Here is a 27,164-nt window from a genome sequence, read left to right on the forward strand (position 1 = left end):
CAACAAGTTTTTAGTTATTTTTATATCTTTTTTCCCCCAAATGGTTAAAAAAAGACCACTACATATGAGCAATATTTTACACTATTATACAATTTAATACATCAGAAACTGAATACATAGTGGTGTATTTTAATTATCTCTTTTTTTCAACCAAAAATTATTTGCACTGATTAGGGGGTACTCAAATTAAAAAAATCTTCACTAGGGGTATATCACTGAAAAAAGGTTGAGAATCACTGGTGTACAGAGTAGTGTATACACACACTACTATGCAAGAGTAGAGTACTATATACAGCCGGGATCAACAACCTTTTTGAAACCAAGAGCTACTTTTTGGGTACTGATTAATGCGAAGGGCTACCAGTTTGATACACACTTAAATAAATTGCCAGAAATAGACAATTTGCTCAATTTACCTTTAATAAACAAATAAATAAAAAAGTATATATATATATATATATATATATATATATATATATATATATATATATATATATATAAATGGGTATTTTTGTCTGTCATTCCGTTGTACATTTTTTTTCCTTTTACAGACGTTTTTTTGTAGAGAATAAATGATGAAAAAAAACACTTAATTGAACGGTTTAAAAGAGGAGAAAACAGGAAAAAAATAAAAATAAAATGTTGAAACATAGTTTATCTTCAAAATTCAAAATTCAACTGAAAAAAAGAAGAGGAAAAACTAGCTAATTGAAATCTTTTTGAAAAAAAAAAAAAAAATTATGGAACATCATTAGTAATTTTTCGTGATTAAGATTAATGATATAATTTTGATGACATGTTTTAAATAGGTTAAAATCCAATCTGAACTTTTTAAGAATATATAACAAATTGGAACAAGCTATATTTCTAACAAAGACAAATCATTATTTCTTCAAGATTTTCCAAAACAAAAATTTTAAAAGAAATTCAAAATACTTTGAAATAAGATTCAAATCTGATTCTACATATTTTCTAGATTTGCCAGAATATTTTTTTTTAATTTTAATCATAATACGTTTGAAGAAATATTTCACAAATATTCTTCGTTGAAAAAACAGAAGCTAAAATTAAGAATTAATTTAATGTATTTAATATTCTTTACAACAATAAAAAAACAACTTGAATATTGATTTAAATTGTCAGGAAAGAAGAGGAAGGAATTTAAAAGTTAAAAAGGTATATGTGTTTAAAAATCCTGAAATCCTTTTTCAGGTTGTATTTTTTCTCTCAAATTGTCTTTCTGAAAGTTATAAGAAGCAAAGAAAAAAAAAATATTTAAACAAGTGAACACTAAGTCTTTAAAATATTTTCTTGGATTTTCAAATTCTATTTGAGTTTTGTCTCTCTTAGAATTAAAAATGTCGAGCAAAGCGAGACCAGCTTGCTAGTAGATAAATACAATTTAAAAAATAGAGGCAGCTCACTGGTAAGTGCTGCTATTTTTATAACAGGCCAGCGGGCTACTCATCTGGTCCTTACGGGCTACCTGGTGCCCGTGGGCACCGCGTTGATGACCCCTGGTATACAGAGTAGTATATACACACACTACTATACAGGAGTAGAGTAGTGTATACACACACTACTATACAGGAATGGAGTAGTGTATACACACACTACTATACAGGAATAGAGTGGTGTATACAGAGTAGTGTATACACACACTACTATACAGGAGTAGAGTAGTGTGTACACACACTACTATACAGGAGTAGAGTAGTGTATACACACACTACTATACAGGAATAGAGTAGTGTATACACACACTACTATACAGGAATAGAGTAGTGTATACACACACTACTATACAGGAATAGAGTGGTGTATACAGAGTAGTGTATACACACACTACTATACAGGAATAGAGTAGTGTATACAGAGTAGTGTATACACACACTACTATACAGGAATAGAGTAGTGTATACAGAGTAGTGTATACACACACTACTATACAGGAATAGAGTAGTGTATACAGAGTAGTGTATACACACACTACGGGAGGCTTTGCATGAACAGTTTGCACAGCAGCCACATTTCGTCAGCGCAATCAAGACGGACGGCAAACAATCCAAACAGCAGAAGGTGGTGCGATGGTGCAGCCTGTTCATGTATGGCTGAGAGGCTGTCACTTTATCAACGGCAGCAATTTTTCACTCTTGATCAGCCAGCTGTGGAGCCTGGTCTTCCTGCTCTGCACGCCCAACGTGAGCCGGGAGACAAAAAGCTTACCTGGCGGTGAATCACGGTCTTTGTCTAGAAGACAATCACCGCTTTCTCATCTCCCCCCATCTGTCATCGTCTTTCCTGGACCTCTCCATCTTGTGTGATCTGACACCATTCACAAGAAAAGAGAGGCCATGCGCACGCCGGCTCGTGCCCAGAATGAAGCGTGCCGTACGGCGTGCCGATGCTCATGCATGAGCACGCCTGGCCTGTTTTGACCCCGTCTCCCGAACATGTCGGAGAAGACAAACAACAGCGTCGGGCAGCGGACGCCTCTCCATGTGGTGCACCGGCTTACTCGTGGATACGCTCGAACGCCATATGTGATCGCCATTGTTGACAAAACAGCACAGCGGCCATTCGCACGGACGGACATTCCCGCTGCTTTTGAGTTCCCCAGTAAAAAAAAATAAATAAAAAATCGCCGATGTCAAATCTGGACCCCGGGAGAGGATTTAGGGAAGTCCGTCATGTACCGGCGGAACAAATCCGCGAGTGGCTCTTACCTAGCTGCAGCTCCATGTTGTTAATCTTGTTTTCCGAAGGGAACAGGATCTTTGGAGGCTTGTCGGTCAAAGGGGCTGAAAAAGAAGACAGGAGACGGCGTTTAATACCGTGACAAAAACTTACAGCGGTGGCAAAATGTTGCGCCCGTGTTCCTCGTGACTCGCTCGAATCTCCCCACACAGTTTACAGGGCGGGGGTCAAACGCACGGCCCGCGGGCCGGATCCGGCCCCCGTACAGGTTTTAGATGACTTTGCCAAGTATAAAAATGAGCTGACATTTTTGAATGAAAGACAACGTGTCCACTGGATGTCGCAACAGCAATTCCTTGTTTACGGAGCTACAATATATTGCCAAAGGTATTTGACCACCTGCCTTGACTCACATATGAACTTGAAGTGCCATCCCATTCTTAACCCATAGGGTTCAATATGACGGCGGTCCACCTTTTGCAGCTATTACAGCTTCAACTCTTCTGGGAAGGCTGTCCACAAGGTTGGAGAATGTGTTTACAGGAATGTTCTACCATTAATCCAAAAGCACATTGGTGAGGTCTCACACCTTTAGGTTGGTCGAGAAGGCCTGGCTCTTAGTCGCCGTTCTAATTCATCCCAAAGGTGTTCTATTGGGTTTAGGTCAGGACTCTGTGCAGGCCAGTCAAGTTGATCCACACCAGACTCCGTCATCCATATCTTTATGGACTTTGCTTTGTGCACTGGTGCACAGTCATGTTGGAAGAGGAAGGGGCCTGCTCCCAGACTGGTACATCAGATCGCCAGATGGAAAAGTGTGATTCATCACTCCAGAGAAGGCGTCTCTGCTGCTCTAGAGTGCTGTACACCACTGCATCCGACACTTTGCATTGGACTTGGTGATGTATGGCTTCGATGCAGCTGGTCAGCCATGGAAACCCATTCCATGAAGCTCTCTGAGTACTGTACGTGGGCTAATTGGAAGGTCACTTGACATTTGGAGCTCTGTAGCAACTGACTGTGCAGAAAGTCGGCGGCCTCTTTGCACTATGCGCTTCAGCATCCACTGACCCCTCGCTGTAAGTTTACGTGGCCTACCACTTGGTGGCTGACTTGCTGTTGTTCCCAAACTCTTCTATTTTCTTATAATAAAACCAACAGTTGACTTTGGAATATTTAGGAGCGAGGAAATGTCATGACTGGATTTGTTGCACAGGTGGCATCCTATGACAGTTCCACGCTGGAAATCACTGAGCTCCTAAGAGCAGCCCATTCTTTCACAAATGTTCGCAGAAACAGTCTCCATGCCTAAGTACTTGATTTTATACACCTGTGGTCGGGCCAAGTGATTAGGACACCTGATTCTGATCACTTGGATGAGTGGCCAAATACTTTTGGCAATATAATGTATGTGCCGTGTTAAGATAGAGGCAACACGTCCGTGTTTGGACTCTACATATGTATGTTGCTTATTAGTGACAGTATCCAAAATGTGGATCGTTACATTCATGCTTTGATCGTCAAAGAGGTTGTTGCTAATGTAGCCTGTGACATTTAAACACCCCCAAAAATGATTTTAAAAATCTGTACATTTCGTGTTGTACTTATGACTGTGGAGACACATTTTCTGGGCGCACATAAATATGCTAAAATAATATGTATCCCCTTCTAACTTCATGTGAGATTAATGAAATGAGTCAAAATTCATAAGTTTTGTTGTAGATGATGCTACATATGTACATAATAACCATATGATATCAGCACAATTATGTATGTTAGAATGTTACCAGATTGCTTTGTGGATCATTAAAGTTTGTCAAAGTCTAATCGAAGTCTATGTCAGTTGAGAAAAATAAGTAAATTACATTAATAACATTTTTTAGTTGAATTTTGATATTAGTATTTATTTTATCTTTTGATAGATTACAACAATAACACTACTGGGAGCAATCTAAAACTCTGCCAGACTCAAATCCACAAATTATTATAAATAACAAAAAATGAAGATAGAATACTATTAACCACAACATGCAAGTGTAAAAAAAGAAATACCATCATGGTTTGTATATTTCCAGAATATGCTTGGTCTTTTTTGAAACAAAGAAAACAATCTGAAGTTTTCTTTATTTTTAAGTTATCATGCCATGATTTTACCAGTCCAGCCCACTTGGGAATAGATTTTCCTCCATGTGGCCCCTAGACAAAAATTAGTTTGACACCCCTGGCTTACACACTAATTGTATTCATCCTCAACAGGGCTGGAGCCTATCCCAGCTGCACTCCAAATGTCCAAGGCGGGGTACACATATATACCGTATTTCCTTGAATAGCCGCTGGGGCGCTAATTAATTTAAAACCGCTTCTCACTCCTGCGCTTATTCAAGGCATGCGGTAAAAGTAAGCAGGTGCTAATCATTTTAAAACCTCTTCTCACCCCTGCGCTTACCAATAGCATGCAGTAAAAAATTGAGTGTGATAAAAAAATTATTAATGCAAAATTGTTCTGCGGCCGCGGCCCGGTGGTTGGGGGCCACTGCTCTACAACATGTCATCGCGACCGCCTTTACACAACGGTATCTGCGTGTTGGCCGGAAACATGCATATCGCTGCTTCTCATATAAGATTGCAATGCATACTTGGTCAACAGCCATACCTTTTACACTGATGGTTGAAATATAAACAACTTTAACACTTCTACTAATATGTGCCACACTCTGTGAACCCACACCAAACACATTTCTGGAGAACATCGGCTCTGTAAGAAATTATAAACGCAACATAAGAATTACCCACAATGCCATCCATCCATGACTCTTGGGGGGTGGGGGGGGGGGGGGTGGGTGTGTTTGGTGCTAGCGGGGTGTCTAATACAGCCAAGAGTCATGGATGCATGGCATTGTGGGTAATTATTATGTTGCATTTATAATGTGTTACAGAGCCAATGTTCTCCCGAAATGTGCTTGGTGTGGGTTCACAGAGTGTGGCATATATTAGTAAGAGTGTTAAAGTTGTTTTATATCACAACCATCAGTGTGATCTGTATGGCTGTGGAACAAGACCCCTGGTTTACACATAGAGCAAAGAGAATCTCCTCTGCCATTTTGAAAATGACGACAGGAGAAGCGTCACTTGGGAGGTGTTACGAATTTGACCCTTCAGTAATATATATATATATATATATATATATATATATATATATATATATATATATATATATATATATATAATATGTATGAAATATGGCACATTTAAAATGCTTTAATCACAACTAAAATAACATAATTCAATTCATAGTCAAGGATAATTTGTTTTGTTTTTTATGTCCTTATTAATAACAAATAATTTCTCTTTGTGGACAAAGTCCCTCTAACCACAAAGTGACCACAACCCTACAAAGCGTCCTCTCCAAGAATGCTGAATCGTACTTCGGAGCTGCTGCTTCCATCGTGGGAATAGTGAGCAACAAGCGCTGCTTTATTGTTGTTAAAAGCAATTGTGTGTTCTGCGGAGAAGGTCACGCTCTTAAAGGGCCGGGGGTTAAAAGAACATAAAGAGCTCTTCGTGTATGTACAAGACTGAGCGCTTAGTGGCGGGAGAAACAAGGTTGAGTCTATGTTTGGATGGCATTACAGTCACTCTGTCCGTTTGATGATATTGTAATGGTAAAGGTTTAGCTCATGTCCAACATGCTGCATATAATTTCATGAAACAAGATGTTTACATTTGCATTATTCAACATGTCTGTGTAGGAGTTGGGAAAAACAGAGCTTATTTTATAACACTTTATCTCCGCCTGTTTACTTCCATTGTTTACATGAAACCATTTTCTAATAGGGAAAGAAATGATTAGGTGTAAAACGGCCGGAAATACCGATTAAAAGGCATTTACAAGTACATTTTAGAGGAAATGATATCAGGTGTCGGATAACTGATTTTCATGATTCTTAATTTCTTTTTTTTTTCCCCCATTGAGCTAGTCAATTTCATGAGTGATATTTGGCTGAGTTAAACAAATAGGAAACAAACATGTTTTTTATTGGACAGCAACAATTAGTACATTTACTGATTTTCAAAATGGCAAACTAACTAATTAAAATACGCTAATATCACCTTTGCTGAATTATTCAGGGTGAATGATAACAGGTATTGGATACATAATAGTCAAACAAAAGAGTGTTTTTTGGCTTAGATTACAGTAACACATAGCAAAAAAAAAAAAAAAAAATTCGGGACCGCAACAATTTATACTTTTATATGTAATTATTTAAAGCTTTTGGAATGAACAAATGCTGCTAATGTTGGAACTGCAAGGACGTGAAGCCAAACATATTTTTTTTTCTCATATCACTTTTGCTGGAAACATTGTAAATGCAAGTAAGTACAAGATATTCAGGGTAAATGATATCAGGTATCAGATAAATCATATTCAACATTCCTATTTTCTTTATTTTTCAGCTTTTTCCGTCACAGCAAGTCAATCCTATGAGTAATATTTTGCTGACTTAAACAAATCGGAAACAAATGTTTCCTTTTTATTGGACATTAACAATTAGTACATTTACTAATTTTCAAAATGCCAAACTAACTAACTAAAAACTAAGATTTTCAGGGTGAATGATATCAGGTATTGGATAAACAATATTCAGTGTTGTAATTTTTGTTGTTATTTGACTGTTCCCGTCCCGTCGCAGCAAGTTAATCCCGTTAGATACATAGACATTGTAAATGTAAGTAAATACAAGATACTCAGGGTCAATGATATCAGGTATCAGACAAATCATATCCAACATTCCTGTTTTCTTTGTTTTTCAGCTTTTCCCGTCACATGATGTCAATCCCATGAGTGACATTTGGCTTTGTTTAACAAATAAGAACACAACTAAAACAAGTTTTTATTGGACTCTAACAACAAGTTCTTTAATATGCCGTTCCTCAAAGTTTTGGAGGAAACAAAGGCTGCTCATGGTGGAAATGCCTTAATATGAAGCCAAACTGAAACGTGTCTAACAACTCTTGTGCTGAATTTATAAATGGTATTGTACCCATTTTTGTAATAATTATACATAAACATTGTGAGTGTAAGTAAAACATAGCATTTTCAGGGTAAAATATATACCAGGTATTGGATAAATGATTTTCTTTAATTCTTTTTTCTTAGTTTTTTGTTTTTCTCGTGGCAGCAAGTCAAACCCATGAGGGATTTTTGGCTTAGTTAAACAAATAAGAAAAAAACAAAACAAAACATGTTTACACCCATATATGTAATCACAATACACAAACATTGTAAATGTGAGTAAATCCCACCCTGCTTGGCACTCAGCATTAAGGGGTGAAATTGGAGGTTAAATCACCAAAACCCGATTTTTGGGCGCGGCTGCTCCCCACTCCAATAATTTCGCCACACCTAGTGTGTTTGACAATCATTGGTACTTTAATTTTAACTTAAATATAGGTTATTCAAATTATACATAATATAAGGTATTGGATACAATATATTACTTATTTCTTAGTTTTTTGGCTTTTCTCATTGTAGCAAGTCAAACACAAGAGTGATTTTTGGCTTATATTGACAAATAGAAAAAATAAAATAAAATAGAAAAAATTGGACAGCAACAATTCATATTTTTGTATATAATTATTTAAAGTTTTTGGAAAAAAAACTAAATTATTTCTAATATCACCTTTGCTGGATTTATAAAGGTATTGTTATAATAACTTGGTAACGATATGAGCAACATTAAAACTAAACAAAAACAATCTGTATGTAATAGATAGATACATAGACATTGTAAATGTAAGTAAATACAAGATACTCAGGGTCAATGATATCAGGTATCAGACAAATCATATCCAACATTCCTGTTTTCTTTGTTTTTCAGCTTTTCCCGTCACATGATGTTAATCCCATGAGTGATATTTGGCTTTGTTTAACAAATGAGAAAACAACTAAAATAATGTTTGTATTGCACTGTGACAACAAGTACTTTTATATGCCGTTCCTCAAAGTTTTGTAGGAAAAAAAGGCTGCTCATTTTTTGAAATGCCGTGATATGAAGCCAAACTGTCTAATATCTCTTATGCTGAATCAAAAAAATGGTATTGTACTATTTTTTGTAATACTACATAATCATTTTGAATGTAAGTAAACATAGGGGTATTCAGGGTAAATATCAGGTGTCGGATAAATTATATGCTTTTATCCTTTTTTCTTAGTTTTTCGGCTTTTCTCGTTGCAGCAAGTCAAACACAAGATTGATTTTTGGCTTGGATTAACAAATAGGAAAAAAAAAATTGGACAGCAACAATTCATAGTTTTGTATATAATTTTTTAAAGTTTTTGGAAAACACAAAGGCTGCTAATGTTCGAAATGCCCAACTAAATTATTTCTAATGTCACTTTTCCTTGATTTGGAAAGGCATTGTGATAATAACTTGATAAAAATATGAGTGACTTTAAAACTATAAACATGATTAAAAAAACAATTACGTAATAGATAGATACATAAACATTTTAAATAAACACAAGATATTCAGGGTAAATAATATCAGGTATCAGACAAATCGTATTCAACATTCCTATTTCCTTTCTTTTTCGGCTTTTCCCGTCACAGCAAGTCAATCTAATGCATGATATTTGGCTTTATTTTACGTGGTATGCACTTCCTGTTGCGACCCTCCCAAAAAAAACCAAAGCCTGTGTCCTTGTGGTTAGGGTGTTCGCCCTGAAATCGGTAGGTCGTGAGTTCAAACATCCTTGCTCGGCACTCAGCATTAAGGGTTGGAAATGGGGGAGGGTCAAATCACCAAAATGATTCCCGAGCACGGCCACCGCTGCTGCTCACTGCTCCACTCACCTCCCAGGGGGTGGAACAAGGGGATGGGTCAAATGCAGAGGGTCATTTCACCACACCCAGTTGGGTGTGTGAGTATCAGTGGTACTTTAACTTTAAGTTTGGAACACAGCTGGTCACCTCTCAAGCTGGGTCTCGGGGAATCAAACCTTTGCGGTATTCAGAAATATTGGATAAATGAAATGAGGAATATATGATATTGCTTTGAATGCGCACACATTTGCAATAAAAGCGCTGCTATTGTATGATTCAGGCAACGACCGCCAGCATACTTTTCAGCCACATCTAATTATTAAGCAGCGAATTTGCAACGGCAGCCTTTTTGGGGCTCTTTTTTACCCTCCTCCAACCCCTCCGCAGTGTTTCCAATAAAGATGCTTCCTCAGAGTGTCCTCACAAGCTCCGGACTTATTACCAAACCTCTCTAACAAGCCGTTTGAAAACTCAGCTCTTTTGTGTCCGTTTGGGAAAGCGCCGGCGTCTTTAGTTAAAGTGAGGCACAATAAACAGGCGGAATTGATCGGTTAGAGGCCGTCTCGCGTGCGGGTAAATTGCTCGGAGCTCTCCGAAAGAAGCATTAAAGTGAAAAAAAAGAAGGTTTTGGTGTTTATTTTTTGGAGTGGGAAAGTGACAACTTTGTAAACAAAGATTGAGGACGGCGTAGAGAGGAGTGGTCGGTCATGCGCTTTGAGGCCCGACTGTTTGCACTGTTAATAGGTATTGCACAGCATACAGATACAGTTTTAATTACATACGAAAGCGCTTTTTACATAATTGCACAACGTGTGATCCTATATGCCGATTAATGCGCTGGGCAAACAAATGAGGACAAGCTGTGGTGTTGATAGCAGGCGGAGGGGGAGTGCGGAGGAGTGACCGCTTGATGTTAGCTTCAGTAAATAAAAAAGGTATTTGTGCAACTGTCGAGACAAAAAACAGCTTTTTGCAACAAGAAAGAAAACTTGGATGTACTCTAAAGCAGTCAGCGTACAGCTTGTATCGCAGACTATATATATATGTATATATATATATATGTATATATATATATATATAAATATATATATATATATATATAGTACACTTTGATGAGGTGGTGACTTGTCCAGGGTGTACGCCGCCTTCCGCCCCAATGCAACTGAGATAGGCTCCAGCACCCCCCGAAATGGGCAAGCAGTAGGAAATGGATGGATGGATTTACATAGTACATATTAAAACACATATATATATATATATATATATATATATATATATATATATATATATATATATATATATATATATATATATATATATATATATATATATATATATATATATATATATATATATATACACATATACATATACATATATATATATACATATACATATATATATGTATATGCATATACATATATATATATATATATATATACATATATATATATACATATACATATACATATATATATATATATATATATATATATATATATATATATATATATATATATATATATATATACATATACATACACACACATATATAGGGCTGTCAAAGGATGTTTGTAAGAACAGATTATTCACATTTTTAAAGTTGGATCAATCATGATTAATCACAGGTGGTCACTCACTCGCATAATTCCAATTGACTAAAATGAAAGCCAAATATTTGGACACAAATGTAATTTCATCATCAGAATGTCATTCAGGAACACTTTATTTATGTTTTACTCGAATGCACGTCATTCATTTGCTCAAAACTCTGTCAACGTTTAATCTAAAGACCTTGTCAATATCCATTGACCCACTAACTGACCATGCAACAATGCGTTCTGCCTTTCTGTAACCACCCGTGGTTAATTTTGATTAATCTGCTTGTATACATAATTAATGCTACCAATTTTTTTGTGATTAATCACATGATTTAACTCATTATTTTTGACAGCTCTAATACATACAGTACAACAACATAGCGTATTAAAGTAGGCCCATGTAGTTTTATATCACACCGGCGTGTGCACGCTGTCTTGTACATTATTAACAATACACTTAAATGCAGACAAAGCAGTATGTTTATTGCATGATAAAGTATTGTACTATTATAATGGACAAACAGTGCTGCAGTAGATATTGTTATCGCCTCTCAGGGTGATGATGCACCTCAGCAAACCACCATAATAAACATACTGTTAAATAGATTTTGCAATCAAAACTGAACTTAAGTAAAATGCAGCTCTTCCTTATAACACGGCCAACAACCTGTTCCTTTGATTATTGTGATGAATACATGCCAGTCCTCCCCCTGGATGGTATGGTAGGAGGGGACTTAATTTATGACTTTTATGTATATTCTATGCATTTAATGTATTTGTAAGCACTGCATACAGACACAAAAAACACCAAATACACGTTAAAACAGGGATGTCAAACATGCGGCTCACTGGTGTTCTTGGGATGCAACTCAGTATTCTTCTTCCTCCAAAAACGACGAGTTGAGTTTATACCAAAATGGATACATGGATGATACAGCAGAGAATTGCGAGACTGTCATGTGGTCAGATGAAACCAAAATAGAACTTTTTGGTATAAACTCAACTCGTTGTGTTTGGAGAAAAAAGAATACTGAGTTGCATCCCAAGAACACCACACCTACTGTGAAGCATGGGGGTGGAAACATCATACTTTGGGGCTGTTTTTCTGCTAAGGGGACAGGACGATTGATCCGTGTTAAGGAAAGAATGAAGGGGGCCATGTATCGTGAGATTTTGAGCCACAACCTCCTTCTATCAGTGAGAGCTATGAATGGTTGACCAAATACTTATTTTCCACCATAATTTACAAATAAATTATTTAAAATTCCTACAATGTGAATTCCTGGATTTTTTTTTTACATTCTGTCTCTCACAGTTGAAGTGTACCTATGATGAAAATTACAGACCTCTGTCATCATTTGAAGTGGGAGAACTTGCACAATCGGTGGCTGACTATATACTTTTTTGCCCCACTGTAACTGATCCAGACACGGCAAGTGTGAAGGTACACTTATTAGCGTCACATGTACAAAAAAAATGAAAATAATTGTGTGCCGGTGACATCATTGGGATGGGCTGACAGCAATGACGAGCAAAACGGGGGACGGATACTTGATGCCTGGCGTCCGCGGGAGACATCTCCGGCAGAGTTTAGCAGTCCTTGCAGGGTTTCTGCCTTTTCACTGACGCTGATTGAAACGAGGCACGGGGAGGAGAAGGCAATTTTCTGGGAGTAAGGCGACAGTGCAGTCCTGAGAGGATGCGAATGTCCGCCACCGCGGTGACTGCATAAGTGTCACTCCTGTGTCCATTGGTATGCTCGCGCCGACCAGCTTCTCGACTTGAAACCCGGACCGATGCCGCCGAAAGGAATGCTGACCATTTTAGGCTATTTAACCCCTTGGAACGTTTAACAAATGCATATTTAGACCAAATTTATGATTTCATTTACAATTTTCCCCCGGTTGGCTGCTCGGAAACAATTCACCTGGAAAGTCCACAGAGTTTTTCCGCCACAGTGCGCAAATAGGATTGTGGATGATTGATCACACCGCTTATGGCTCCGGAGTACTGCCCTTGTTTTTTTTTTTTTTAGCATACAGTAGCTGCATGGGAGCAGGCGCGCACTGAGCTCATGTACATGTGCCCTTGCAGTCAGGGCTGGCCCAAGGCTTTTTGTGGCCCTAAACAAGATTTAATATGTGACCCCGTATGGGTCTTTAATAATACTTGTGCAACACCCTAGGGCAGTGGTTCTCAAATGGGGGGACGCGTACCCCTGGGGGTACTTGAAGGTATGCCAAGGGGTACGTGAGATTTTTTTTTTAAATATTCTAAAAATAGCAACAATTAAAAAATCATTTATAAATATATTTATTGAATAATAATTCAACAAAATATGAATGCAAGTTCATAAACTGTGAAAAGAAATGCAACAATGCAATATTTAGTGTTGACAGCTAGATTTTCTGTGGACATGTTCCATAAATATTGATGTTAAAGATTATTTTTTTTGTGAAGAAATGTTTAGAATTAAGTTAAAAAATCCAGATGGATCTCTGTTACAATCCCCAAAGAGGGCACTTTAAGTTGATGAATATTTCTACGTGTAGAAATCTTTATTTATAATTGAATCACTTGTTTATTTTTTAACAAGTTTTTAGTCATTTTTATTTATTTTTTTCCAAATAGTTCAAGAAAGACCACTACAAATTAGCAATATTTTGCAGTTATACAATTTAATAAATCAGAAACTGATGACGTAGTGCTGTGTTACATTTCTTTATCTCTTTTTTCAACCAAAAAAATGCTTTGTTTTGATTAAAGGGTTCTTGAATTAAAAAGGGGGTACATCACTGAAAAAAGGTTGAGAACCACAGCCCTATGGGACATAGGGCTGACTTCGGCTGACTTCGGCCTACTGAGTATTGCAATGCAGTCGTCCCTCGCCGCATCACGTTTGTAAAGACATGTTACTTCATGTCTAGCATGCTTTCCTAAGGTCAAAACTATAGTAGGAAACTTGTAAACAGCTATTTTGTATGCTCTATCTATTAAAATACTCAATTAATAATGTTTTCTTCGTACTTTCAATTAACACGGGTTTATTGCCGGGGTGTCAAACGTACAACCTGAGGGCCGGCTCAGGCCCGCGAACAGGTTTTATCCGGCCTTTGGCATGAGTTTGCCAAGTATAAAAATTAACCTGAAATGTTTTGAATGAAATAAACTGCTGTTCTAAATATGTCCACTGGATGTCACAATAGCAATTCTTTGTATCTTTTTAGATGATGCTAAATATGTACAAAATAAACAACATGATGTTAGTGCGCCGGTCAAGGAACATTATCAAACTACATAAATAACATATTGTAATTTGATTTTGTTTTATTTGTTTATCTTGATCGAAAATTAATATCAATGAGTTGTCTGATGACCATTATCACATAATTTATTCAGAAAATATAAATAACGACGAATAAAGATGGAATACTATTAACCACAACATGTAAGTGTAAAAGAAAACTCTAATAACATTATGATTTGTACATTTTCAAAATGTGCATGTTCTATTTTTAAATAAAAATTATAATCTGAAATTGTCTTTATTTTTAAATTATCGTGCCGTGATTTTACCCACTTTGGAGTAAATTTTTCTTTATGTGGCCCCCGATCTAAAATGAGTTCGACACCCCTGGTTTATTGAAATACTCTTGGAGCCTAAGTGTGAGTATAGGAGACACAACCAAAAAAAATTCAGTTCAATTACAATAGGAAGGGGATTCATAAGACCCCATTTGCTGCGGTATACCCGACACATGAAACGTGATGAACTTCAGCTGCAAGATGGCAGCAGAGTGTTAGAACGTGTTTTGTGGCGATTCCAACTGTAACCGCAGCGTCAGTTGCGCTTTCCATCATTTTCAGCAGACTGCATTGATAAACGATGAACGGCCCAACTTCCTCTCAAGGTCCACCCAGAAATGGGGCCATATGAATCCTTTCCTCACTTAAGTTTATAATTAGATATTAAAAAATACTGTTATGTAAATATTAGGGCTGTGACTCTTTGGGTGTCGCTGTGTGTGGATTCGATTCAATATCGATTCTTGGGGTCGCGATTCCATTATATATCGATTTTTTCGATTCAACGCGATTCTCAATTCAAAGACGATATTTTTCCGATTCAAAACGATTCTGTATTCATTCAATAAATAGGATTTCAGCAGGATCTACCCCAGTCTGCTGACATGCAAGCAGAGTAGTAGATTTAAAAAAAAAAGCTTTTATAATTGTAAAGGACAATGTTTTATTAACTGATTGCAATCATGTGAATTAGTTTTAACTATTAAACAAACCAAAAATATGGCTTATTTTATCTTTGTGAAAACATTGGACACAGTGTAAGCCACTGTGACACTATTATTGTTTTTTATTTTTATAAATGTCTAATGATAATGTCAATGAGAAATTTTTAATGACTGCTATTTTGAAATTATAACTAATATTGATTCTGTTGTTGATAATATTCATTTTTGTTTCACTACTTTTGGTTTGTACTGTGTTGTGTTTGTGTCTCCTCAATTGCTCGGTTTGTTGCAGTTCTGAGTGTTGCTGGGTCAGGTTTGCTTTTGGAATTGGATTGCATTGTTATGGTATTGCTGCGTATTGGTTTGTTGGATTGATAAAAAAAAAAATATATAATAAAAAAATATATATTTTTAAAAAAATGATAATCAATTCTGAATCGCACAACGTGAGAATCGCGATTCGTATTTAAATCGATTTTTTCCCGCACCCCTAGTAAATATGTGCATCTACTATAAATAATCACATATGAACAATAAACAAAAAGAAAAAAATTGACAACTCAAATTTAGTTCAATCTAATGTGTTCGCAATATTTCCAACCGCATCAGTAAAGCCAATGCAAAACTGCTGTGCCGCATTGGCATTAATTGAAGAAGTAAACCAAACACAGCAAACGGGCCAAAACTCTAAGAAAACAAATGTATTTTAGACAATATACCTTGAGGGAAAGTGTTAGTCTCTAATATAAACTTAAATATGAGGGTCATTTTAGAAATATCATTGTAGATATATCCCAATGATGTGGGACATATTTACACATTAAAAGGGATGTTAAATTAGCAATTATCTCAATGGGCTTTTCAATGTATACGGTGCAATGATGCTAAACCCAACTAAAAACTACAACAAAGGACACATTTACTCATCACTGAATAGAACTTGATCGAAAACAAAATATATAATTGTATTTTGAGGTCTAACAGTCCATCAAAGTAAAACAAGTAAACACTTGATCAGTTACGGAAGTGACGTGGCCCCCGCTAGTAGTTGTGGACCTAAACAGACCCTCTGTGTTTATGCCAGGGGTCATCGGTTTTAGACGCGATCATGTCCTAAAATAAAATATACTTTTAAAGGGAGAGAGCCGAGCAGAGAGACGACACTTTCTATGTACAAAACCCAAAACCAGTGTACATTGTAAATAAAAACAGAATGATTTGCAAATCCTGTTCAGCTTACATTCAATTGAAAAAAAACCGCAAAGACAAGATATCTAACGGTCGAATTGGAAAACGTTATTTGTTGCAAATAATAGCTCATTTGGAATGTGATGCCCGCAACATGCTTCAAAAAAAGCTGTCACAAGTGGCAAAAAAGACTGAGAAAGTTGAGGAATGCTCATCAAACACTTATTTGGAACATCCCACAGGTGAACAGGCTAATTGGGAAGAGGTGGGTGCCATGATTGGGTATAAAAGCAGCTTCCATGAAATGCTTAGTCATTCACAAACAAGGATGGGGCGAGGGTCACCACTTTGTGAACAAATGCGTAAGCAAATTGTCCAACAGTTAAAGAACAACATTTCTCAACGCGCTATTGCAAGGAATTTAGGGATTTCACCATATATGGTCTGTAATATCATTAAAAGGTTCAGAGAATCTGGAGAAAACACTGCACGTAGGTGATGATACTATGGACCTTCGATTCCTCAGGCGATGCTGCATCAAAAAGCGACATCAGTGTGTAAAGAATATCACCACATGGGATCAGGAACATTTCAGAAAACCACTATCAGTAACTACAATTGGTCGCTACATCTGTAACTGCAAGTTAAAACTCTACTATGCAAATCGAAAGTCATTTATCAACAACACCCAGAAATTCTGCCGGCTTCGCTGGGCCCAAGCTCATCTAAGATGCTCTAATGCAAAGCGAAAAAGTGTTCTGGGGTCTGACAAGTCCACATTTCAAATAGTTTTCGGAAACTATGGACGCCGTGTCTTCTGGAACAAAGAGGAAAAGAACCATCCGGATTGTTGTAGGCGCACAGTTCAAAAGCCAGCATTTGTGATGGTATGGGAGTGTATTAGTGCCCAAGGCATGGGTAACTTACACATCTGTGAAGGCACCACTAATGCTGAAAGGTAGATACAAGATTTCGAGCAACATATGTTGCCATGTTGTCATGGACGCCCCTGCTTATTTCAGCAAGACAATGCTAAGCCACGCGTTCCAACAGCGTGGCTTCATAGTAAAAGAGTGCGGGTACTAGACTGGCCTGCCTGTAGTCCAGACCTGTCTCCCGTTGAAAATGTGTGGCGCATTATAAAGCCTAAAATACCACAACGGAGACCTTGGACCTTTAAACAACTTAAGCTGTACATCAAGCAACAATGGGAATGAATTGCACTTGAAAAGCTTCAAAAATCGGTCTTCTCAGTTGCCAAGCGTTTACTGAGTGTTGTTAAAAGGAAAGGCCAGTTAATGTTAAGTTAATGATTATTTGCAAAAAAAAAAAAAAAGTTTCTCAGTTCGAACATTGAATTTCTTGTCTCTGTGTTGCGATCTGCTGCTCAGATCTACACTATTTATTTTTCTATTTTGTATATTTCTCCGACTCCTTATTTCCTGTTTGCTTTGTCACCATGGTCACTCATCAGTTCAACTGCTGCTCACGCCACGCACACCTGCTACAGATAATCACCGTCACTTTATAAGCCGTCCTCTTTTGTTTGTTCAGGCTGGGTTCATAATTTGCTTTTCACGCAACAAGTTACGCCTGCACTCTACATCGTATGTATATTCTCGCTAGCTTTTCACGCTCAGCCATTTGTTTATTCCAGCTCTCATGCGGTATGTTTTGTTTTTCTCTTTAATGTGTCTATGTGCCAGTTTAGTTCTCATTTTTTGTATATCCTAGCTTTTATGCTAGCGTCCTTTGTTTGTTTTATTCTACTAGCTCTAGCATTTTTGTTATCTAGCTCTTTTTGTTATTTAAATAAATTCTGTATATCTTACCTTTTGCTGTGTTCACTTGACGCATCCTTGAGGGAATCGAACCCGGCATCACAATGCCGAACCGGCGTAACACTTTGCAGTCTATTCAATTGAATATGAGTTGAAAATAATTTGCAAATCATTGTATTCTGATTTTATTTACAAAACGTGCCAAATTCACTGGTTTTGGGTTTTGCATTCTTTGTCATTGGTCCGTGTTACCATTTCAGTTCCAGTGAACCACACCGCACCAGAATTCACTTACAAGCACATACAGACCTATATTGTTTTCTGTGCACTCGTTTGGTGCTGCACAGGGTTCGGGTGATCACGTTTACATTTAAAACAGAAGATACGGATGAAGCGCATTGTTGGAAAATGTACGTACACTTTCCCTGCATTGAAGCGTACCTGCAGGCAAAGACAGCAGAAAGCATGCAGGCCTGAAAAATACTTGAGGGAAAATGCTTTGATAGTGCTGCCTCTCTGCTCTCCTCTAAAAGTAGACTTCAAAAGCGTTACATGACATCTAAACTGGCAGAAATAGCAGAAAATGTTCTTAAGCAAAGTACTCAATACAGTTTGGAATATTTGAGTTACGTCACAGCAGCTGTCCAATCAAGCCCTTGTGTCCTTAACTGCTCGGCATTTTGGCTCCTGGACAAAACACAAATGTACACGCTCAACCTGAACCTGTGTGAATCCCATTTGGTTTTGATACGTTTGAACAATTTCCCTTGTGGATCATTAAAATGTGTCTAAGTCTAAGTATGTACTGCATTTTTTTGTCCAACTCTTATAGTTTTTAAAGGGGAACATTATCACCAGACCTATGTAAGCGTCAATATATACCTTAATGGTGCAGAAAAAAGACCATATATTTTTTAAAACGATTTCCGAACGCTAAACGGGGGAATTTTGGCGAATTAAACGCCTCTCTGTTTCTCGCTCTTTTTGTGATGACGTCAGAACGTGACGTCTCCGAGGTAATACAGCCGCCATTTTCATTTTCAACACATTACAAACACCAGGTCTTAGCTCTGTTATTTTCCGTTTTTTCGACTATTTTTTGGAACTTTGGAGACATCATGCCTCGTCGGTGTGTTTTCGGAGGGTGTAAAAACACTAACAGGGAGGGATTCAAGTTGCAACACTGGCCCGAAGATGCGAAAGTGTCTGCTGCCAGAGCCCCATTGAATGTGCCAGAGTGTCTCCACATTTTACAGGCTAAGGCAGACATGGCACAGAGATGTATGGATAACCTGCAGATGCATTTGCAACGATAAAGTCAACTAATTCACAAAGGTGAGTTTTGTTGATGTTGACTTATGTGCTAATCAGACATGTTTGGTTGCGGCGTGACTGCCAGCTAATCGATAGTAACATGCTACGCTAATCGACGCTAACATACTATTTACCGGCGGTGCTAAGGCAGACATGGCACAGAGATGGATGGATAACCTGCAGATGCATTTGCAACTATAAAGTCAACAAATTCACAAAGGTGAGTTTTGTTGATGTTGACTGCCAGCTAATCGATGCTAACATGCTACGCTAATCGATGCTAACATGCTATTTACCGGCGGTGCTAAAGCAGACATGGCACAGAGATGTATGGATAACCTGCAGATGCATTTGCAACTATATTAAGTTTCCTTCCACCCACATTTAATGCGAAAAAAACACTTACCAATCGAAGGATTTAAGTGGCTCCAGTGTCACAAGATGCGAAAGTCCTGATCGTTTGGTCCGCACCTTTTACCGGCGATGCTAACGCAGCTATTCGGCCATGCTATGGCTATGAATAGCGTCAATAGCTATTCTCTCAATAGCTTCAGTTTCTTCTTCAATACTTTCATACTCCAACCCTCCGTTTCAATAAATTTGTAATCTGTTGAATCGCTTAAGCCGCTGAAATTTGAGTCTGAATCCGAGCTAATGTCGCTATATCTTGCTGTTGTAGTCGCCGTTATTTGTTTACATTGGCAGCACTGTATGACGTCACAGGGAAATGGATCGTCGCATCGCAAATAGCAAAAATCAAGAACTTTAAAGCTTTTTTTAGGGATATTCGGGGACCGGTAAATTTTTGAAAAAAATTTCCAAAAATACAACAAGCCACTGGGAACTGATTTTTATTGTTTTTAACCCTTTTGAAATTGTGATAATGTTCCCCTTTAAGTTATTACCGTTTCAATATTAATAACCAGCATTCACGCCATGTCATAATCTCCCCAAAGGTGTTCCATGTGTTTGTGCGGCAAACATCTTTGGCTTAACTATTATAGCTTTTAAGTTATTAACGTATTATGATTTTATGTCAATACTAATCATAACTAAACCCCAACTAAGTTAAAATCTCCCCAATTTGTGCTGCAAAATTTTTGGTGTAATTATTATAGTTTTGTTAACGCTTTATGATTTACCTGTGTTAAGTTGGTCTAACTGTTATAGCTTTTAAGTTATTAACGTTTATGGATTTATGTTATTAATGTGGAACTAACATATTATTAATAACTATACTTAACCTTGTCCAAACATGTTCCATTTGTTTGTGCTGCAAAATGTTTGGTGTAATTATTAATAATTATTACTATTTTGTTATTACTATGTAAATAGTGTGTTACTAATCACACTTAAATCCCAAATAAGTCAACATCTCCCAAAAATTGTCCCATTTGTTTGGGCTGCAAACGTTTTGGTAAAATTATTATAGCTTTTAAGTTTTTAACATATTATGACGTTGTTTTTAATATGAAAAAAATATGTGTTACTAATCATACCTAAATCCCATCCATCCATCCATTTTCTAAATAAGTCAAAATCCCCCAAAACTTGTCCAATTTGTTTCTGCTCCAAAATTGTTGGTCCAATGATTATAACTTTTAAGTTATTAACGTATTATAACTGTTATTACTGTGTAAATAACGTTTTACTAATCACACCTAAATCCCAAACAAGTCCAAATCTCCCAAAACTTGTCCCATTGGTTTCTGCTGCAAAATTGTTGGTCTAATTATTATAGTTATTAACGTATAATGACTTTATGTCTACTGTGTAAATAACGTGTTACTAATCACACTTAAATCTCAAATAAGTCAAAATCTCTCAAAACTCGTCCAATTTTTTTCTGCTGCAAAATTTTGGGTAAAAATTTTACAGCTTTTAAGTAATTAACATATTATGATTTTGTTATTAATGTGTAAATAAAGTGTTACTAATCACACCTAAATCCAAAATAGGTCAACATCTCCTAAAACCTACCCCATTTGTTTCTGCTGCAATTTTTTTGGTCTAATTATTATGGCTTTTAAGTTAATAATGTATTATGACTTTGTTATTACTGTGTAAATAGCATGTTACTAATCAAATCTAAATCACGAATAAGTCAAAATCTCCCAAAACGTGTCCCATTTGTTTGTGCTGCAAAATTTTTCGTTCATTTATTATAGTTTTGTTAACGTGATTCACCTGTGTGAAGTTGGTCTCACTGTTATAGCTTTTAAGTTATTAACGTTTGTGGTTTTATGTTCCACTAGAAGTCATTTTACAATAGTTAAAATTCATTTTTACCATAACTCAGTTATGCGTCATCTCTTCAAGTCTGAGTTTCAAGAGGATGCAACGCAAATGGCCGCCTGCCGCCCACACATCATATCCATTATGCAGCGTTCCTCGTTTATTGACACATTTTAGGGTAAGTTGATGGAACATGTTTTAATCGCAGGAGCAAGTACAATTAAGCAGTTTTAGGATGTGAGGAAGTGTTTATGAGTAAGCAGCCTGTCGTTAAGGAGGACAAAGATAAATCATTTGTCAATGAAGCACTGCTGTAAGTCACGCCTCGTTTGCTACAAAATGTTTTATTTGCAGTTGAAAAAAGTGCTGCTGCTGTTGTCAGATTCTTCTTTTTGCTAGGCAGAACTTCATGAGAAGACAAGTGTCTCTTTATATGCAACCAATCAAAAAGATTTGCAAATCAAAATGAATATTTCAAACAAAAAAAGTTTAGGTTGCAAACAATGTTTTAGTTTCAAATCGATTTTTTTGTTTAAAAATATGTATATGTGTTGTTTTTATATTTTCAATGTAGAATAATTTGGGTGTAGATCATTTTATTGTATTTTATTTTATTTTTTCCAAAAGGTTTTGATTGCACAATCAAAACTATTCTTTATTTATTTTTATATATTTTCAAATAAAAAAGTTTACATGCAAATTCGTGTTTTGGTTGCAAATGATCTTTTTTAATCTGCAGAAAAATGATTTGGTTGCAAATATTTTTTCTTAAGTGGCAAATTGATTTAATGTTGAAAATATGTTTAAAAAAATATATTTTCAAACCTTTTTTTTTTTTTTTTTTCACAAGCAAATTCTATTTTTGGTTCTAATGGGGATTTTTGGTAGCAGGTCTTTTTTTTATAATTTCAAACCAAAAAGTTGAGGTTGGTCAGTCTTTGAGGAGGGTGTGGCCAATGCATAAGCATGATGCTGACTACTTCCTCAACATAATTGGGAGGCATATAAATTAATAATTAAATATCTATCTATCTATCCATCTATATACATATATGTATATATATATATATTAGAGATGCGCAGTTTGCGGTCTCATCCGCAGAGTCCGCGGATAAACCGCGGGTCGGGTGGGTGATATGACGAAAAAATAGATTTTAAATAGGGTGGCGGTTGAACCATTCGGAAATATTTAATGTACATTTTTCAGGGATCGGCAACCTTCATCACTCAAAAAGCCGTTTTGACCCTTTTCCCGGAGTAAAAAAGACGATGGGAGACGCAAACATACTCATAAATATTTGCTGGCGGTCTCCAGACTATAAGGATGAGGGCGTGCTATGAAGCCTTTGACTTTAATGCCTTCTACATCATGTACAAACGGCTTGCCAGTACAGTAAAATGTTGTATGTGGCTTCTGGAGATACACGCACATGACTGCAAGGCATACTGGGTGACACAGAGTACACTGATGGTTGTGATATAAACAAATTTAACAATCTTACTAATATGCGCCACACTGTGGAGCCACACCAAATAAAAATGACAAACACATTTCTGGAGAACATCCTCACTGTAACACAACATAAACGCAAAACAACAAATCCCCAGAATCCTTTGCATCCATGAGTATTCCTGACTATATTATACACCCCACTAGCGGGGTGGCGGGTGGTTGTGTATTTGAAACAATGTTGGTTCGGGTGGATGGCGGGTGGATGACGACTTTAGTGATGCGGTTGCGGATGATATAATTGCCTAGCCGCGCATCTCTAATATATATATATATATATATATATATATATATATATATATATATATAATTATTGTTTTTAATTTTCAAATCAATTTCTTTTGTTTGCAAGTTTTTGTTTTGTTTTTGGTTGCCACTCTATTTTTTGTTTGGTTACAAAAAAAGACAATTATTTTCATAGAACTTAAGGGCCACAGAATAATTTGTCTTTCGAAGCGTGATTAAAAAACCACAAAGTACAAGTTGTGTATGATCACATGACGATAAACATGAACGAATTGTGTCAGGTTAATGAGATCGTGCATTAGCATAGTTATTGGATCACTACTCTGTATTAAATACATAAATAACATAAATCAACATTTGGCCACTTTGCCAAAGGATTTTATTAATTGACAGTATAGTATAGAGGCATACCAACATTAAACAATAAGCTTGTTAAAAAGGAACAATATTGAATTGATTAGTTACAATGTTTACTTGTAATTACCAATATTTGTAATTTATGACATTTTAGGATTTAATATATATTTTTTATATATTATTTTGTGTAAATTCCAGCTATTTGAAGACATTTTGGAATTAAAAAAAAAAGCCTTTTTTTACACAATACTTTCCAATCGTGAAATAAATGGATATTGAACATATACAAACAGGAAATCAATAATTAAAAATGCTATCATGTAGTCATAAACATCATTAAATAATTTAAAGGTAATAAAATATATGAATTGATTATGGATTAAATATTTTATGTCAAAATATATGCACTATATTGCCAAAAGTATTTGGCTACTCATCCAAGTGATCAGAATCAGGTGTCCTAATCACTTGGCCCGGCCACAGGTGTATAAAATCTAACACTTAGGCATGGAGACTGTTTCTACAAATACTTGTGAAAGAATGGGCCGCTCTCAGGAGCTCAGTGATTTCCAACGTGGAACTGTCATAGGACGCCACTTGTGCAACACATCCATTCGTGAAATTTCCTTACTACTAAATATTCTAAAGTCGACTGTCGATTTTATCATAAGAACATGGATGAGTTTGGGAACAACAGCAACTCAGCCACCAAGTGGTAGGCCACGTAAACTGATAGAAAGGAGTCAGCAGATGCTGAAGCACATAGTGCAAAGAGGTTGCTGACTTTCTGCACCTTCAGTTCCTACAGAGCTCCAAACTTCATGTGAGCTTCCAATTGTCCCACGTACAGTACGCAGAGAGCTTCATGGAATGGGTTTCCATGGCCGAGCAGCTGCATCTAAGTCATACATCACCAAGTCCAATGCAAAGCATCCGATGCAGTGGTGGAAAGCACGTCGCCACTGGACTCGAGAGCAGTGGGCACGTGTTCTCTGGAGTGATGAATCACGCTTTTACATCTGATGGACGAGTCTGGTTTGGAGGTTGCCAGGCAATGGTAAAATTGAGTGTGAAATTTGGTGAAGTAGGAATTATGATGCAAGTTTTTTTTTTCAGGAGTTAGGTTTGGCCCCTTATTTCCAGTGAAAGGAACTTTGACTGTTCCAGAACACCAAAACATTTTTTTCGATTCCATGCTCCCAACCTTGTGGGAACAATTTGGAGCGGGCCTGTTCACTAGTGCACAAAGTAAGGTCCATAAAGACATGGATGACAGAGTCTGGTGTGGATGAACTTGACTGGCCTGCACAGAGTCCTGACCTGAAACCGATTGAACAGCTTTGGGATGAATTACAATGGAGACTGAAAGCCAGAGCCTTCTCGACCATCAGTGTGTGACCTTACCAATGCACTTTTGTAAGAATGGTGGAAAATTCCTGTAAACACACTCCACAACCTTGTGGACAGCCTTCCCAGGAGAGTTGAAGCTGTAATAGCTGCAAAAGGTGGACCGACATCATATTGAACCCTATGGGTTAGGAATGAGATGGCACTTCAAATTCATATGTGAGTCAAGGCAAGTGGCCAAATACTTTTCGCAATATGGTGTATTTAGGATGCAATTTTATTTGTCAAAAAACATTTAGGATTTGAATCATATTCGACATTTAACATGTTTTAGCTGCTAGTTGCAGCATTAGTAGTGCACTCCACTTAGTCATTACGTGACTCATCAACTAACAATGAATGCACAAGTCTAATAATGACATCCCTCGCCTTTTTGAATTAAAAATAAAAGTACAAACGGAGCACAAATAGACAGCTTTGCCAGGGAGCGCTCGTCTTCTCGTCTGCGGGGAATCTGTGACACATATGTGAAGATACAGTAGCACTGTAAGAAAAAAGCCCAAAAAAGAATTCCTTGAATGTAGCATACAGTCCTACAACAAAGGCGTTTGAAATCCGACACACAAGGGAAACGACTTAGTGGTGCTGTCTCTGAGCTTTTCTGCCATTGTGTGTGTGCGTGTGTGTGTGTGTGTGTGTGTGTGCGTGTGTTGCAGTGTGCATACTCATGCATGTAACCTTAATGTAAGTTGGGATAGAAGGGCAGAGGAGGAATGTGCAAGAGGAGAAAGCATACGCTGCACATTTACAAGGTGCACTAAAAAAAACCCATGAAGAGACGCAAAACGTAGCTTGTGTGCTTTTAAGTTGAAATGTGTTTGAATTAAGGAGAGGGCGTCATTAGAGTTATGACGACTGACAAGTTCAAGCCACGGTTTTTTTTTTTTCCCCAGGAGGTTGGCTGGAATGTATGGAAATGAATACAAAATAAAGAAGGAAGGCTACAAAGCAGAGCAACATTGGCGACACACGTGGGGCCACAGTTGTAATGCACTTTTCCACCACTTGTGGCAGTAATAACTGAGTCTTGTGTAAAGAGAGTATAGCCAACTAAATAACAAGCGCCATGTTTGCTACCAAGGACATGCAGTGGCTGTTGAAGAGAGTCTTCCTGACGAAATAAACCAAAGTAATATGTCTAAATATAGTTCAAAACATACTCCTAGCCAGTAACGTGCTGTCAGGGGAGGCAAGTGAGGCAGTGCCTCACCTGCCACCAGGTGGCTTAACCATGAGATGTTCCAAAACAAAGTAATAAAATAAAATAAAATAAAATAAATTAAGTTTTAATATTTCTCTTTTGATGTATGCTTTCTATGTGATTTTGGTGTGTTTTATAACACGGTGCGCCTAATGTAAGGAATAATTTTAGTTTTGCTTGCCGACCTCAAAGCTATTTTATTTGATGAATGGTGCAATGATAAGTGTAACCAGTAGATGGCAGTCACACACAAGAGATACGTGTAGACTGCAATATGACTCAAGCAAACAACACCGGAACTCCGGAAAACCTCCGTGCGTCGGTTGAGGTGGGCGGTGTTGTGTGTGTGTGTGTGTGTGAGGGGGGGGGGGGGGGGGGGGTCCTGGGTGTATAATCAAGCCCGAAAGAGTCAGGATACATGGGATTCTGGGTATTTTTTCTGTCGTGTTTATGTTGTGTTATAGTGCGGATGTTCTCCTGAAATGTGTTTGTCATTATTGTTTGGTGTGGGTTCACAGTGTGGCCTATATTAGTAAGAGTGTTAAAGTTTTTT

The 27,164-nt window shown here is 37.0% G+C and overlaps 1 protein-coding gene across 2 annotated transcripts in view; it reads right to left on the bottom strand.

The window, feature by feature from the left end:
• Positions 1-27,164, bottom strand: part of il1rapl1a (interleukin 1 receptor accessory protein-like 1a) — a 650,628-nt gene that overhangs the window by 219,779 nt on the left and 403,685 nt on the right. For both annotated transcript variants that reach the window (XM_061879367.1, XM_061879366.1), the window contains exon 6: positions 2,727-2,801. In XM_061879367.1, the coding sequence (XP_061735351.1) occupies positions 2,727-2,801 (75 nt within the window). The remainder of the gene's footprint in view (positions 1-2,726; positions 2,802-27,164) is intronic.

This window comes from Nerophis ophidion, linkage group LG19 (genome assembly GCF_033978795.1).
Source record: "Nerophis ophidion isolate RoL-2023_Sa linkage group LG19, RoL_Noph_v1.0, whole genome shotgun sequence".
In the NCBI taxonomy this organism is placed as follows: domain Eukaryota; kingdom Metazoa; phylum Chordata; class Actinopteri; order Syngnathiformes; family Syngnathidae; genus Nerophis; species Nerophis ophidion.